The sequence below is a fragment of the Panicum hallii genome, chromosome 6 (assembly GCF_002211085.1).
Source record: "Panicum hallii strain FIL2 chromosome 6, PHallii_v3.1, whole genome shotgun sequence".
NCBI lineage: Eukaryota > Viridiplantae > Streptophyta > Magnoliopsida > Poales > Poaceae > Panicum > Panicum hallii.
This window is the reverse complement of record NC_038047.1, coordinates 41,286,109-41,303,180: the sequence shown is the minus strand read 5'-3', so window position 1 is coordinate 41,303,180 and position 17,072 is coordinate 41,286,109. Positions and strand designations below refer to the sequence as shown.

At 49.3% G+C, this 17,072-nt stretch overlaps 3 protein-coding genes and 1 long non-coding RNA gene across 4 annotated transcripts; 2 read left to right on the top strand and 2 right to left on the bottom strand.

Moving 5' to 3' along the window:
* Positions 1 to 11: 11 nt before the first annotated feature.
* Positions 12 to 547, bottom strand: LOC112896353. The gene is made up of 2 exons (XR_003229431.1): positions 337 to 547; positions 12 to 264 (listed from the first exon to the last, which is right to left on the bottom strand). It is a non-coding gene; the product is annotated as an uncharacterized LOC112896353 (long non-coding RNA).
* Positions 548 to 1,889: 1,342 nt separating this feature from the next.
* Positions 1,890 to 3,209, top strand: LOC112897774 (tricin synthase 1-like). The gene is made up of 2 exons (XM_025966171.1): positions 1,890 to 2,191; positions 2,311 to 3,209. Exons 1-2 carry the CDS (start codon positions 2,102 to 2,104, stop codon positions 2,959 to 2,961), a joined length of 741 nt encoding a protein of 246 aa, XP_025821956.1. The 5' UTR covers positions 1,890 to 2,101; the 3' UTR covers positions 2,962 to 3,209.
* A 7,291-nt stretch (positions 3,210 to 10,500) lies between these two features.
* On the top strand, positions 10,501 to 13,278 carry LOC112896688 (WPP domain-interacting protein 1). The gene is made up of 2 exons (XM_025964766.1): positions 10,501 to 11,711; positions 12,534 to 13,278. The coding sequence occupies exons 1-2, from the start codon at positions 10,709 to 10,711 to the stop codon at positions 13,145 to 13,147; spliced, it is 1,617 nt and encodes a 538-aa protein (XP_025820551.1). The 5' UTR covers positions 10,501 to 10,708; the 3' UTR covers positions 13,148 to 13,278.
* A 163-nt stretch (positions 13,279 to 13,441) lies between these two features.
* Positions 13,442 to 16,752, bottom strand: LOC112896689 (uncharacterized WD repeat-containing protein C2A9.03). Its single transcript, XM_025964767.1, has 9 exons — positions 16,430 to 16,752; positions 15,938 to 16,108; positions 15,765 to 15,851; positions 15,099 to 15,233; positions 14,896 to 15,006; positions 14,713 to 14,804; positions 14,510 to 14,615; positions 14,232 to 14,318; positions 13,442 to 14,147 (listed from the first exon to the last, which is right to left on the bottom strand). The coding sequence occupies exons 1-9, from the start codon at positions 16,535 to 16,537 to the stop codon at positions 13,734 to 13,736; spliced, it is 1,311 nt and encodes a 436-aa protein (XP_025820552.1). The 5' UTR covers positions 16,538 to 16,752; the 3' UTR covers positions 13,442 to 13,733.
* Positions 16,753 to 17,072: the final 320 nt, after the last annotated feature.

Here is a 17,072-nt window from a genome sequence, read left to right as displayed (position 1 = left end):
GGTCAACTAAATAATTACGATCGCATGCCATCCTAGTTCATTTCTCCTCATAAATCAATTACACACAATATCATCCTAATTTATTTTATCAAGTTTTTAGATCCACCCAATGACCCAAAATAAATATAACTTGCGTCTCTAGTTGCGATGATACCAAATTACCTAAATGGTATTTTGCAGGCGTACATAAGTTGTGGTAGCATGATTGCATGAGCATTGACCCCATCATTTACTTGCAAGACCATCATCCAGCAGCAGAAGGCACTTCAATGAATTTGAGGAAAATTAAGATCTGCTCATTGGGTTTGCTCCTCCGTCGGCAAACACCACATGTACCTGTCAGGAGTAAACACATACGCATACACGATAACGCAATGGACAGGACATGTATCCAAACGAGTGGCGCGGCTGTCCCTGTCGCCCAGCCTCAACCCCCCGGAGGAACCAGGTTCCCCTTCCGTGTCGACCACCCCAAATGGCGGCCACCCCCACCTGGCCCCGGCCCCGCCGTCCGCCGATGTGCTGGCGCGCCTGCCGGCGGCGTGGCGCCCCCCCACACGACGCTGACGCGCCCGCGCGTTCCGCACAGCAGGGCAGGCAGGCAGGCGCGCACGGGAGTGGCTGGCTGGCTGTATGGCGATTGACCTGCGTCGCGTCGCTTATGGCCGGGGAGAGGGTGGGACGGTTGGTGGCTGGTGCGCGTCCCTGTCGTCGGGTCTGGTGGGCAGCCGGGTGGGTGACCCGCCGGTGCGCGCCTTGGCCCCGCGGAGGCGGCGACGGGAAGCCCGCTCGGCCGTCGCGGGCGGCCCTGCCCGGACGAGTCGTTAGCGATGCCGAGGAGAGGAGCAGTCGTGCGCGCATGGCGCTCCTTTTTTTTCGCTGATCAGGCCAGGGCGTCCGGATTCCCTCGCCTCGCTCGTCGCGGTGGCGGCACATGGAAGCGTGCGCGGCGCTTCCTCCTTTTCCGTTCCTCTCCCAGAGTCCGTTCCGAGCTCCGACACCGACGCGTGAGCGACGCGCGGCTGGGTGGCGATGCTTGCGGGGTTCGGCCGGCCTGGCCTGGCCTGGCGCCGCCGAACGCGCGCCGCGCCCAAGTGGAGGCGCGCGCCGCGGCCACCCCGCCCGACAGCTCCTCCGTCCGCGCTCCCCTTGTACGCAACGTGCGCTCGGAGATCCGCCGCCCCACGCCACCCGGACCCATCCGACATCCCGTATTCTTGTTCTCGTGTTCCGATTAGCATAATCCCCTCGTGAACGCGATGGTTAACGTAACAGTAAAGAAATCGTCTCCTATTATTATTTCAAAAAAAAAAAATCGTCCTCTACTGACTTTACACCCACCCCCTCGACGGACTAAACAAAAATTAATCCCTGCCGGCGGGGCATCGGCCATGGTCAGTTGGTCACAGCAAAATCGTGCCGAATCGACCCCATCGTCGTCTCGGCGAGGCGGATTCGTCCCAGCGCCTTCGCTGAACCACTCCTGCGCTTCCTCGAACGACCGACCGCACGCGCAGCGATTGGCCACTTGTTTCAAAAAAAAAAAATTATAGCATCCACGAGAGCGCGGAGTGGGGTAGGTCGCGGCAGGTGGCGCGCGCGGCGGTGGTAGGAATGAGCTCGGATCGTGCGTTCGTGGACTGCCACAACGACGGGTGCTCCGTTCCTTCCTCATCCATGGATTTCCTCTTCCAAAAAAATTTGAAAAAAAAGGTTAGAATTTTGAAGAGGTAAACGTTTCATGAGACGACGCCATGTTTGGTGGGTCAACCAGCGGCTAAAGGGGAGTGAAATTTCTTAGGCTTCCAGGAAGGAACGAGTAGGTGAGCGCCGGAGGTGTAAAGTCTACCGAGGGACTCGCCTTTGCTTTTATATAAAGGTTAACGATGGTGGCGGGAGCAATCAGGCAACAGGGGCGGCACCGGCACCATCACACCAACCCCTGCTTACTCCCAGCTCATAAATAGAGTATCGCTGCGAGGCCGGGCAGTGGGCGACCTGTTCAGCTACCAATCACCACCACCTGCAACCGCCGGCTAGAGTGCTAGACCTCGGGCAGGAAGCAGGGCGGCGCGAGAGAGAAGAGAGAGGGAAGAGAGGCATGGCGGCCGGCGGCGACACCATGGCCCAGGTCCACACCGGCATCGACAGCAGCAACAAGACGCTGCTCAAGAGCGAGGCCCTCTACAAGGTAACGACCTAGCTACCAGCCGATCGATCGACGCCGCGGCCGGCATCGATCGTTTCCTGACCTGATTGGTGATTGCTTGCGACTAAACCAAACCAAATCTGTTTGGGGCTTGGTTGCAGTACGTGCTGGACACGTCGGTGCTGCCGCACGAGCCGGAGTGCATGCGGGAGCTGCGGCTGGTGACGGACAAGCACGAGTGGGGGTTCATGCAGTCGTCCCCGGACGAGGCGCAGCTGCTGCGGATGCTCATCAAGCTGACGGGCGCGCGCAACACGCTGGAGGTGGGCGTGTTCACGGGCTACTCGCTCCTCGCCACCGCGCTCGCGCTCCCCGAGGACGGCCGGGTCATCGCCGTCGACGTGGACCGCGAGTACTACGAGATCGGCCGCCCCTTCATCGAGAAGGCCGGCGTCGCGCACAAGGTGGACTTCCGCGAGGGCCCCGCGCTGGACCACCTGGACGCGCTCCTCGCCGACGAGCGCAACCTCGGGGCGTTCGACTTCGCCTTCGTCGACGCCGACAAGCCCAACTACGTGCGGTACCACGAGCAGCTGCTCCGCCTGGTGCGCGTGGGCGGCACCATCGTGTACGACAACACGCTGTGGGCAGGCACCGTGGCGCTGCCCCCCGACACGCCGCTCTCGGACCTGGACCGCCGGTTCTCCGCCGCCATCAGGGACCTCAACGCCCGCCTCTCCGCCGACGAGCGCGTCGAGGTCTGCCAGCTCGCCATCGCCGACGGCGTCACCATCTGCCGCCGCCTCTTCTGATGAGCCTCTTTCGCGTCACGATCCGCATGTGGCTGTGTTGATCTGTTACTCCCTCTCCCCCTCGCTCTCGCTGCTGCTGCCGTCCCGGCGTCCCGGTGCTTTCAATAAGACTTTTTTTTCCTTTCTATTTCTTTCTCTTTTTCGCAAGTTGATGACAGCGTCAGATCGTGCGGTGTACACTTACTACTACTGTACTGTACTTGTGTTACCGGAATTGGAGCAAATACAGCGCATTAATTTCAAAATCCCCTTGATTGCGAGTTGCAAGCAGGCTTCTCTCTTACTCCTAGGCTTGGTTTTGTCCCGAGACGCGACAGCTTGTTTCCCGCACGCGGGTCGCGATCGCAGGCGGTTTGGAGGAACGCAACGTCGAGCAGGTCATCCCGTGCACGCCACCCGATCGATGGGGCAAGCAGTACGTGCGCCGGCGACGCCAGCCGTTGGGGATCGCGACGGCAAACGTGCGTACCGTGCGGGCAATCCCATCCGGGGATGGAGCAGCGGCCGCCGGCGGCATGGGGTGCTCCTGCGTCGGGATAAGCCTCGGGAGTTGGTGTGGGTGGGTGGGGGGGGGGGGGGGGAGCGTGCATGGGCTTGCGCGGTGCACGCTGGGTACGGCTCGGTGGCTCCGGCGGGGGCACGCTACCGCCGGTCATCGCCATGCGCCCGTGTCCCCCGGAAGCGTCAGGGAATCAGGGTCAGGCCGTCAGGGGGGCACCGGTCGCGCCGCGTGTTATCTCCGGCACAGCGGCGCCGGACGCCGTGGCGCCGTGCGCCTCCTCGCGGCAAACCGCGCAGGACGAGGCGGAGCGACAGGCGAGGCGCCCCGCGCACCCGTCCCAGGTTCCCGCGGTCCCAGCCCACTGGATCGCGGCGCAAAAAAGCGTCGAAATTGGGCGCTCGTCCGCGACGTGGTCCGTCAGCCGGAAATTCTGCCAAGAAAGTAGGCCCCAATCCGCGGCGTCCACCTGACCCCGTCGGCCGCGTGGTCTGTCCTCATTCAGGACGTGACACTCCCCGCCGCGAATTTCTTTGTTCTGCAACGCTCTTGCCTTCCTTTCTTTCCTTCCTTTTCTCCCCATACTCAGTGCTACCATTTACTAATAATACTATAACGTGCTCTGGATCAGAATGATGCTGGGGAACCGCAGCTCGTGATGGCGCGGGCGTGGCAGCCTGTCATGTCAGCTGTCACGACCCCAAAGTTCATAAACATGATTAATAATTAAAACAACATCATCATAAGCATTATCCAAACATATGAAGCATCATGTGCATGTGATTGGCTTGAGTTAATTAATTTTCTTGCATTGTGTAAGTGAGTGTTGTGAAGAAAAGTTGAAATTTTGCTAAGTAGCTGTGCTCCCAAAAATTTTATTCAAATACTAGATTTCAAATGGTGAATTTAAAATATTTTTTCGCAATTTTTTGATGATTATCTCGAGCCATAAAATTCTTGGAATATTTCAAAACTGCAGTTTTGTTTGAATTTTTGTGAGCAATCCTTAATGGCTTTTTGAGTTTTTATTATTGCACTGTGTTCTTGGTGGTTGATCTTGCTCCAGTAAATTTTTGGTAATTTTGGAACTCGGGAAGTACAAGTTTTTGAATTTAGAATTTGAATCATCGTTTTCTTTTTTTTCCACTCGCCCGGGCCCACCCGTCAGCCTCCCACCTTCGCCTTCCCCCCGCCTCCGGCTTCGCCCGTTGGCCAACCGCGCGTCGGCCGCTGGCTGGGCCAGCGTGGCCGCGGAGGGGAAACCATCCCGGCCGCTCACCCTCCCCCCTCACTTCATTCGGGCGCCGTTCTTTTCCTCCCACAAACCCTAGCTCTCGCCTCCCGCCACCGCCTCCTTCCTCCTCTCCGCCGGCCGCGCATGATTCACCACCGCCGATGAGCCTCCGCCTAATTCCTCGCAAGCACGGCACCTCTTTCCGCCCCCCTTGCCCGATTCAAGCCCTCACCGGCCTTCTTCCTCCCTTGCAGGAGAATAGACATGAAAACAAGGATAACAGAAGTGGTTTTTACATTTCATCACCTTTCAAACAAAAGTTATGAATTAAACCAACTTGCAGGAAGAAAATAATTAAACACACTAAAATCCTATCAAACGGCATAGATTCATTTGCACAATTGCACCAGTAGATAGCACATTTCACAAGGATTCCAACAAGATCTAATTTGGCATTTTTAGAGCATCCTACCATTTATCAAGCAATTAAATCACTTTGGCAAAGATAAATCATATCTAAGTGTACAGGAACCAAACAATTTTTCCATGCAGATCTATCACATAGGAACCAAACAAAATAGATTTCATAATTTTTGGAGGCCTACACAAATTTCTATGGAATTTACAAGTTCACAGCTCAAATGAAACAAATCCAAAACCCTGAAAAACGCTACGGGCACCTGGATTCGGCACTCCCTGGCGCCGACAAGTGGGCCCAGGAGGCCAGGCAGGCTCGTGCCGAGTCAAGGCCGGCCGCTAGCCTTGACTCGCCGCGGGGGTGCGGCCAGAGCACGCCCACGATGCGGCCCGCACGTGAACGAGCGCGCGCGACGCGGCGTCGCGGCGGCCGGTAAGGGGACGCGGCCAAGAGCACGAGCGGGGCGAGGGCGGGGTGCGCATGAGGGGCTTGGCATGGCGGGATGCTCACCAAAATTACCAAAAAATTACTGGAGCAAGATCAAACCACCGAGACCACATTGCAACAACAAAAACTCAAAAAGCCATTAAGGATTACTCATAAAAATTCAAACAAAAGTGCAGTTTTCAAAGACTCCAAGAATATTATGGCTCGAGATAATCATCAAAAAATTGCGAAAAAATATTTGAAATTCACCATTTGAAATCTAGTATTTGAATAAAATTTTTGGGAGCACAGCTACTTAGAAAAATTTAAACTTTTCTTCACAACACTCACTTACACAATGCAAAAAAATTAATTAACTCAAACTAATCACATGCACACACATGATGCTTCATTATATTTGCATGATGCTCATGATGATGTTGTTTTAATTGTTAATCATGTTTATGAACTTTGGGGTCGTGACATCAGCCTGCTGCCTACTGCCTGCGTCGAGACTCGAGAGGCGGGAGCGCGTCGCATGGGCGGGTCGTCGGCGCGCATGGCTTCGCTGGCTGTGGCCGTTTCCGCCCATGGCGTCGGCGGCGCCGCCCGGTCCGTCGCGCGCTGAGCCCGTCCAGACGCAGCCGCCCGCATGTTTCCTCGGTCGTCATAAGGTGCGCGAACGCGAGGCCGCCGGCCTGGTGGTAGTAGAGTGGAGTCCATTTCGTGGCGTGGGCTCGATGAGATTTCACGGGCCACCGGACTGAGTTGGCAATGCTCGCGGGCCGCGCTTGCCCGCGTTCGCACACCGTTACAGCTCAGCCCACGCGCGTTCCTCTCCTCTCCTCCGCGCGTCGTTACAGCCCAGCCCACGCCGCCGTTGGAAAGGAAAGCAGCCCACGAGCCGCCATTGTCCACGTACGCACGCAGCAGCGGGCGCCGCGCCGGACATACCACCGAGGGCACCAACACGGCGGCTCCGGGGGCGCACGCGTGCGCCGCGGATGAGCGCGAGCGCTGCCAGACAGCCAGCAGTCGTGGGGTCTCCTGGCGGCACGCCGAACGCCGGACGGGCACGCGGCCTCATCCAATTTGGATTGTCACATAAGATGACGTTTGACACTAATTAAAAATATTAAATATAAACTAATTATAAAATTAATTATATAAATGAAGGTTAATTCGCGAGATAAATTTATTAAATCTAATTAGTCTATAATTTGATAATGTTATGCTATAGTGAACATGTACTGATGATGAATTAATTAGATTTAGTAGATTCGTCTCGTAAATTAGTTTCCATTTCAATAATTGGTTTTATAATTAGCTCATATCTAAACTTTCTAATTAGCATCTAAACAATTGATCTAAACAATTGATGTGATCCGACTGAAAATTAGCCCATCAATTCAAACAACTCTGGACCATCGTTGGCAGCGGTCACTGAAGAATAATCGCTCGTGGTCAAGCAGGCGATGGGCTCACCTGTTTCGCCGGCCACGTTCGACGGCCCACCTGTCCGCCCACCGCCGCACCCGCTCCCTACGTGTCGGCGGTTCGGCACCCCCCGTCTCACCCGTGCAGCCAGCGCGGGTCTCCGTCAGTCCGCCTGGTTGACACAGGGTTTCCCTTTCTCATGACTCTCTACTAGGATGGTCCACGCGCTTCGCTGCGCGCGCCGGAGAACAACCCAGGGTAAAAAACACCCTTCACGTTGTTGACATCAGCAATGAACAACTTTCATACAGAATTCAGCATGGAAGTTTTTAATATTGTCTAATACAGAGGTTTGTAGAGTTGTATGATGTCACAATAAATATAACTACACGTAGTAATCAATGACAGTTCAACTATGTGATGAGCCTATGAAGATTGGAACAATTTTGTAGAATGTGTGCTACTAAGTAACTCACTGTCGTCAATCGAAGGAATAACTGACTGCCTGAAAAAAATCAAAAGGATATTCTAAATTGAAATATAGAATGATAAACAACAATAAGCCTAGAAGTAAGCATTTAACTAAATATGATTCACACGGAATGTAAGATAGATATCCTTGTTAAATGCGAAGATAAATGTTTTTTTTTTGAAAGAACGAAGACAAATGTCTGCTGCCATGCTGCATTGTTATTCTGAAGGAGAGAATTATGCATGTAAGAAATAAAAGTACAATGTTGAGGTCACGGGATCAGAAAGCTAAAGCTTCTGGTTCGATTGTGGATCTGCTAGCCCGAAAGACATGCATAGATTATTACATTAACAGGAGCAGGGACATTCAGATCTGTTCCTTACAACATGGGGTTATGTATGAATTATGATCCTACGTTAACTGTATTCGATCGGCATGCCAAAAATATTATCCGTTGAATTAGCCTCTGTTAAGCAGTGCATAGGATTGTAAATTTACTTGGTACCTCTTTTAGATAGAATCGAATCTAGGTAGTTTTATACAATCTTGCTTCAGCAACTTTGACTCCACCAGGATTGACAGAAACTAACTCGATATGATTCAAACTTTCAACCGGAGCACACGTACAAATCCCACTTTAGACACTACAAGAAACGACCTGACAACTTCGACAGGAATGGGATGTGAAACCATCAACGCATTCTTGAGTAGTTACTGCAGGACTTCAATGGGCATGTTTCAACTTGAACGCGTCAAAAAATAGCCCATGCACCTGCTCACGACAAAATTATAGTAGGAGGGAAAAAAAACATGTACAATCAGCAACTCAATAGATGAAGCTCAAGATTGTAACGAAGCGCAAAATGGAACCACTAACCAACTTCACCATTTATATACATAGTAACCTTTTAATTTTAACATCCTAGGGGTTCTCTTTCATCTTCACGCTATATTACATACAAACCACAAATGCCAGTTAGAGCATCCAATGGGAATTTTAAAAGTTCAGTCGCTAGCCATGCCAGTCACTGAAAGATCCGGGATGTGGGTATGGATACTGCTGCCGAGAGGTGAGGTTGATAGGATCCGGTGTCACATCGCTTCTATTGCCAGGAACACTGTACAGGCCTGTTGGATAGTTTGTTTCATGATGAAGGCGGGGAGTATACATGTCCACCATGGACCTCCCTGTTGAACCCAAAGACGAAACTCCATGCGAGGAAGTTGAAGTCGACTGTGTGTCTCCAGATCCTGGGTGTCCGCTTGTCTGTGTGTTCTGTCGTCCGTACATTCTTATCTGTGCTCGAATAAGGGTTCATGGGTGCCTGGGGGTGATCATTCCCTGTGTGTCCACCGTACATTCTTATCTGTGCTCGAATACCAGTGGCAGCTACCTCTGATAGGGTATGATTGTCCCTGTTAAGTCCATCGTACATTCTTGCATCCTCCATACCTACACCAGCAACTGCATTCCTTTGAGCAAAGCCAGTATTCTCCGTGCTGTAATCCATTGGACAGTTTTCAAAGTTCTGGTTCCTGTAAAAGCTGCCACCAGTTTCCAATCATCTGGAAGCATGTAGCTGAAAAAAACGAATAAAGAGTTTTGCTTGGCAAATGCACATAATAAAATTTTGGTAAAAAAAACTTGGAAAATTCAGCTATAAAGGGATTTAGATAATAAAAGGACAACCATATAATTTGAAAGGGCAATTAAAAATCTAGAAGAAAGCCATCAAAACAATCTATATTTTATAACTCCAGATCTCCAGGAGGCCATAATGGAGAAAATAAAGACATTCTACTATTAGTTCAAGTACTGTTTTCTTCTAATAAAAAGTACTGCTTTCGTGTAGGATTGGATAAATAATAATGAACCATTGTTTCAAAGAAAAGCTCAGGCAACACCAATAGAAATCTACGCATACCTTTGAATCATTATTTTTTTTACTTTGGTGCTGTTAAGATCTGGCTGCTTCGTGGAGCAACCTCAGGGCCCAGAGAGTAATGTCCCATCTTGTAGTAATGGACTAATGGTATGGTCCTAACCACTAAAAGATCACATGCAAGAAGGCCACATGAGGAAGAATGAACCTATTTAACAAATAAAAGTTGAATCTGTACGGTATAGCACAATAAATATTTGAAGTGGGGAAAGGATTATTTGATTGAGGAACCAGTTACCTTTATGCAGCTGATCCGGCAGGGTAAGGACCAGCAAGCTGAGCACGCTAACCTAGTCGAGGATGGCAACGTTGGGCAACTTGACAGCAGCAGGCGACTATCTCACTGACGTGGCTGCCGGGCTGGGTATCGACGACGACGCAAGGAGCCGGAGAGGACACCTGCGATCCAATTGTTTTTGGGGCCGGCAAGATTATTGAGGCCGATCATGAGTTCACGACCAGGCGCAGCTGGGTCTGGGCATGCTCGTGGATGCGGAGCGCCATCGCTGGTTTGGAGCGGCGGCGCACCGGAGCTGAAGAGCAGCGCTCCGACTCCGAGAGCAAAAGCCAGTGTGGTAGTACTTTGCAGCGAGTTCCTTCCAGTTTGGCCATTATAAATGCAGATGAATTCGTATCACTTCTCTAATGATACAAGTTTATGATATTTACACGTAGTATATAACTAATAAATTCGGAATTCAGCTGCGTTTTAAAAAAGTGGCAAGGCAAACCCGGCTTCTGGAAGAATAGAAGGTGACCGGCCAAACGAGCCGGGACCCTGGTTTAGGCCTTGTTTAGATACTTTTCAAATTGTAAATGTATAAACCGGAGTACTGTAACGCTTTCGTTTGTATTTGACAAATTTTATCTAATCGTGGACTAACTAGGCTCAAAAGATTCGTCTCGTGATGTACAATTAAACTGTGCAATTAGTTATTTTTTTACATATATTTACTGCTCGATACATGTGTTCCAAAATTGATGTGATGGAGAGAGTGTAAAAAGTTGAAATTTGGAGGGAACGTAAACAGGCCCTTAGCAAGAGTTGCCCCAGCATCTGTGTCCTGCGCTCTGCAATTGTGTTGGAAAATCGAAAAGGCTAGAAAACTTTTTCCTACTTTTCTCCTTTGTTTTCTTTTTTCTTTTTCCTCGTCTCGCTCTTGCAGTTCCGCTGCCGCCGCCCCTCGGATCTCCCTCCACCCACGCCCACGAGGCCGAGAATTCCAAGCCCACGAGGCGAGAACCAGCCAGCCATGGCATCCGCTCCGCGGAGCTCGTTCCTCCTGCCCAGCGTCGCGGTTGCTCTGCTCCTCCACTGATGCGCAGCATGGATAGCGTGGCGAGCGGCCCCGTCGAGTCGTCCGCCGAGTCCCGGGCGCCGGCGGCGGAGGCGGCGGCCGAGGAGGAGGCTGTTCCCAAGAGCTCTCCCGCAGCGGCCGCCACCAAGGGCCGCGGGCTCCGTCGCTGGCGGCGTATCAGGCGGGGACAGGAACAGCGGCGAGAGGGCTACGCCTCCGCAGCCGCTGCCGTCGGTGGTGGCGGCGCCGGGGATGAGGACTCCGCGCAGCTCCACAAGCGCCGGCTCCCGCTGCCCGCCGGCGGGCCGAAGGGGAAGCACGAGGCGCCCGTAGCCGAGGCGGAGAGCTCCACCGCCTCGGTCGAGTCCCGCTTCGTCCCGCCGGGGAAGCTGGACCCCGGCCTCGGCCTCCTCGTCGCGCCCGCCGGGTTCTCGGTCGGCGTGGGCGGCGCCGAGTCCGACAACAGCGAGGACCGGAGCAGCAAGTCCTCCACCGCCGCGAGCGCGCCGCGCGTGCTCCCGCGCCACGAGCACGCCTTACTCTTCCAGCGGGAGCGGGACAGGCTGTCGCGCTCCCGCGCCCCCGCCGCCTCTCTGCATGGCAGGAACCCGCGCGCCGACAGGCCGAGGGTTGTTTACGGCGCCGCCGTGTCCACCGAGGCTGATAACTCGCGGTCCAGCGTCGAGTCTGACCTCCGCAGCTCGAACGCCTTGAAGTTGAAGGCCCGGCAATCTGGTGCCGGCGTCAATGGTGTTCATAAGGTCTTCTCCGATTACTGCGAGCTCAGTGACGAGGGGCGGCCAAGCGAGGAGGTTCGATCGATTGGTTACTGCAAAGATAATGGCAGTAGTGTGGTGGGTAGATCGGTTCAGATAAATGTTGATTCTGGCAATGGTGTCGAGGATACATTTGATGAGGCGAGTGTTGGGAAGGGACAGAATGGAAGGATGCATTCAGGTGCTGACCATTACAATGAATCAACTTTGTTACTACTTCAGAGAACACAGGAAGCACTTGAGAACGGTATGGTCAAATTGTCAGTTTATTTCCATGCACTATCGGATCGCTTAAATGTGACATACGTTATTCAGAACATTATGATTCTTTCCCAAATCCTGCTATTCGACCTTAACTTTGTATGATCTGTCTGTCTAATCAAAGTTATTGTCTGGCTGCATCTGTCTTAGGATTTGAAGTCCACATTGCCATATAATTATCTATGCTTCAGAGTGAGAATTCAGGATTTGGCTGCTGCTTACTTAGCTACCTAAAAAGTTGTTTGCTCAGTTTTCTGGAAATAAATTAACTTTGGCTGCACTATATACTGTCGATATTTGAGTAAATGGCTGAACTATATGCTGCCTAAAAGAAGTTGTGTACTAAATGTCTGATGAATCTATTCATCTGTTGCCTTCAAGTGGTTTTATCCATCAACTAGCATTTAGTATCTATCTCACGATTAGCATAATGTTAGGTCATCTTGTTGGCAGTGAACAGTGCAATTGAACAATAAAACTGTCATCTGATTCAACTCGACAATACAACCTGCTGTAATTCTCTGTTCTGCTTGGATGAATGGCAGAGCTCCAGAAGAAAAAAAGGGGGATAAATGATTGCTGGGGATTTTGCTCCTCGTTGCGAGTAGAATTATATCGCCTTCTCCTAGAAGCATTTCCTAACAATTCATAAATTTTCTTGATATGTTTTCCCCCTTGAATAAATTCTTTTCTTCATTTGTTAACACTACCAGCATGGTTACATTTTCACATGTAGTGGATTGAAATAGTACCATCCTCTTGATATTGCTCTATTTAATATAGTCATTTCTCCTTATGCATATTGCAGAGATAGAAAAAATCATGGCAATTGGAAAAGAACCAACTGCTGATTTTGATGTCCATGATGATGAATGGAGTGGATCGGTCCATCTTGAGGAACCTTTTGAAGAGGTAAATGAAAGGATAAAACATCTCGAGTCCAGGTTGGTAGAGGCATCAGCACTGATTAAGGAGAAGGCTTCAAGAATACATGAACTCGAAGCTACCACAATCGAGAATACAGATCTCATGTCACAATCTGAACTAGATCAACTGTACCAGGAGAAGATGGAAGCAGAGATTCAGTGCACCATCCTAACAAGAGCTTATCAAGCCTCAGTAACTCTGGCCGAGGATCAAATGGCTCTATACAAAGCGCAAAAGTCTCTATCTGAAGAATACAAGCAGCTTGGACTTAAACTCCGACACACCGAAAACAGAGCAACGGTGTTAGAGGAGATGGCAGAGAAGCTACAGGTGCAGTGCAAAGAGCTGTCCAGTAGTTCTGAAGTCCTGCAGCTGCAATCTCAGGCCAGTAGGGTTTCAATCTTTTGTTTCGTTCAGTTTTTACTGCTGTGTTTTGCTATAGGAACCTATCTTATGCGACTCTCTACCTCGTCTACCGAGGTTGTACCTACCTGAGCTTGTAGAAGAGTATATCGGGAAACCCCTTGTGTAAACATGCTTACAGTTGTTCTCTTGTAATTTACCGTTTGAGGCATGAGTTAGCTCATAAAACCTTTCCTTAAGATCAATATTCTGCTACCTCTTTATTCTTCCTATTCTTTTGTCACTTCTCAGGTCAAGGTTTCCTGCTCAACTGACATACATTTCAAATCTGCTGGTGCCTCGTTTGTCACTGAACCTGTAAGATTAGCCGCTGGTTTTGACAAATTCGTCTAGAAGAGATTACGAGAAGGTTCTGACGCCAAAATCAGCTTGAATCGATGACAACTTGCGTGAAACTGTTGATCAAGTAGCCCTTTATGTACAACAACGTTACAGCAGCTGAAACAGCACAAATCTCCAAAAAGATGGCTCGCTGAATATCTACAGCTTTTTTCAGCAAAAGAAACATGGCTAGCTGAATATCTACACCTTGTTCAGCAAAAGTAAACGCACCGCACATCGGTTTCTTCAGAGCAACACCTACAAACATATACACCCATTTCTAGTTTCTACAACCTGCGATCTGGATCTCACTCACAGATCCCTGCCAGTAGCAACTTCACAGTGTTGAATCAAGGTACGAGTAGAATCGTCGGCGGCTGAACTGGAGGAGGCTGCTGTATGCGCGATCATGCACACCGACAAAAAGAGCTTCAGTATCAGGGCTGAATGATATGCCTGCGATCTCACCAAAGAAATCCAGTTCCTGCTTCCTGCTGTACCCACTATCAACATCAAAGATGTGGATGAAATCTGCAGGCTCTGCCATCGCCAAGAACTTCCCATCGGATGTGTAGCGAATTGACCTGATGGCTCCGATATTGCCACCCAGTACGGCAATTGATTTGGAGAGATTCCTGATGTCCCATACCCTGCATGTCTTGTCTTGGTTTCCAGTGGCGAATGTTCGGCCATCTGGGTTCCATGCTGATGCGAAGGAGTAATCCAAATGGCCACGGAGATCATGAACCGTCTGCGAGAAACAAACAAACATAAGCTTGTATGTATTATGGATTCCATATTTGAAGTCAGTGACTGGAGATTGCATTCTTCTTACTTTTCCTGAATTAGGATCAACCAGAAGTCCATCAGGATTGTCCCCCACAATCACAGCAAGTTTGCCATCAGGACTCAGTGATGTATGCTGCATAAATTAAACGGGGGCAAAATAAGATAATAGTTTTCCAACCACAGAAAATGGAAGGCACTCTTTGACAGAAAAAAAAAGAGCATCCACTTGAACACCAAGATTTGACTAGGAAAATGAAAATCCAACAAATGTGCAACATAGTCAACACTAAAATAGACAATCAAAGAATTTGGTGAAGGCTTTACATTCACAGGCCAAGCAAATCGGAAGTTATTGCAGATTTGAAACTTCTCCATGTCAAAGTCTCTAACTCCGCAATCATTGTTTGAGGCCAAGAAGTGTAGAGAACCACTACAAAGAAGAAAGCAAGATACATGATTAGGTTGACATTCACAGTTAACAATTCCTTGGAATCAAAGTAATGATTTGCCAGCAGAAAATAAAGTACCTAGGTTTCTCGTATATCTCCAAAGAATTGGTAATACCATTGTCATCATTTGTTGACTTACAACAATAGCTTATTCCTCGACGATCCAAAAACTGTGTTCCCCAGGCCAACAAATAGGCATCAGACCCTGATTATAATTGCTTGGCAGAAATGGGGAAGGAGGTGAGAATGGAAAAGAAATACCTTGCATATTATTTCGCCATGAAATCCACCAGTAACAAGCAAGTTGTTTTTCACTGCCAAAGTACTGACTTGAGTATGATAAAATCCCTCAGAGAAATTTCCATGGTGCTTCTGAAGTCAAAGCACAAAGACAAGGTTGGTATTACCATACATCAAATAGACAAGGCTCTGAAATAAATATCTGGAAGCGTGAAACCCTATACCTCACATGGTGCGACATGCCCTTGAAGATCAATGATTTCTTGCTTCTCACGAGTCAATGCTGACCAATGAAGCACAGAATAGTATGACATAAGATACACATCATGCCTTGTCGTTGCCCATACTAAATTTCTCAACTGCAAAACAGCAACGGAGCAAGCTTAACAAAAGAATTTGAGCAGCCAATTGATACTTTAGTTCTACAAACATACAAGGCAACTAAATTGAGGTGGCCTTCAAAAAATTGGACACCTGACGCCCAATAGGATATAGAAATCTGCATTCACTATTAAAAATGGTGCAGCGAAAATGGTAATTCTTGTGCGCTAGGATACCAATTCAATTTAACTGACCAGCCACAATTTTGACAAGTAAATATTGAGGGGGATTAGAAAAGGCTAAACTCTTGGTGGTACTACTGTAGAGTGTTTGTAGTTCACTAGTTACCACTATTCATCAAGATAAGTTGTCTCCTTTTCTTAGTTGGACATGACAAACATGCGCTGTAATTAGCAAACTTCTATAGTAATTCATTACACCGATCAACAAAAGTTCAAGAAAAAAAGAGCAGATATACTATCTCGATTATCATGTCTAATAACCCTCGTGGATAGCATGAACCAAGCAAAGTGACTAACATTTGCAATGAAAAACACTTAAAAATCCACCTGGAAATGAAGAATGGTCGATTTCACCGATCTCGTGTTGTGCTGAAACTCGTAGTACACTTGGCCTTTCTCTGCAGGTGTGCATTCCTGAACCAATATCACCACATAAAAATTACGCAATTTATTTAGGAAAGAACTGAACCAGCTAATTTGAATGTGTAACTATGCCATACCTTCTCCGAGGTTCTTCCGGAATTAGGTATGTTCTCAAAATTGGCATACTGCTGCAACCTTGCTTGCCTGTACCTGTCTCTTGTAGTGTTCATCCTGTCCCAAGGGATCCCTTGTATATCCTTCCCTTTCTTCACATCCATAGGGGTTGTGTCTTCTGTCGCCTTACAAGTCTACAAACACAAAATTACCCAAGTTAGCCTGAAACCAATGCTCCTAGCTGCATATTCAAATAAATCTAGAAACTGAGCTAATGTAGGGACTAAACTAAACAAAAAATTCCCAAAAACAAAGAAAATTTATGCGTTGAACTAGACAAGTGTTGAAGTGCGTATCAGCAAAACTAACTTCACATATAATTTTGTGTAAAACCAAGGCATAGGCATGCCATACGTGAATTGAGCGAAGAAATAAACCGCATAAAAGCCAAAGCAACAGCATTTGAGAGCAAAATCTTATGTCTCAAGAACTGAGCAGAGAGCAGCTTCACTTACAGATTGGTCCGACTCATCTTCCTCGTAGTCGGAGTCACCCATCTGGACGGCGTGGCGGTCTTCCTCCTCTTCCGGATAAACTCCGGCGAGCCCGTCGTACAGAGACATGGCCCACAAGAACACAGCGAAAGGAAGGCAATTTGAGCGGAACAAGACCAAATTTGGCTCGAGAACTTCGGGATTTCTGCTGCAACAACGCTCCCCTTGAGATTCAGTGTCTGGGGAAGGGACCGGGGCCGGATTGCTGGCGAGCAGTCGGGAGGTTTCTGGAGGCTGGAGCAAGCAAAACTGAAAAGGAGTGCCTGCAACTGGAAGTACGGTGCCAGCTAAAAATAGAGCCATGGCATTTAGCACTTTAACCCCTCTAAAAGCATTTATTTGTGATATGTTAGATATAGCCCTATGCGGATGATATTTTCTTTTTCCTGTAAAAAAGCATACGCTGCGCTAGGTGGAGAGAGCTCTGCGTATTGCGGCTCATCGAGAGCCCCGTCCCCTCCGCCCCTTATCCGTTTGCTCGGGGTAAAAAAAAAATTATTTCCATCTGCTCATCTTTTCTGCAAAAAAGCTCACCTTACATGCATATCCCACCGGCCACGGTATCAGAACCAGCCTTCTCTTACCCCTTCCGTCCCCTATTCTA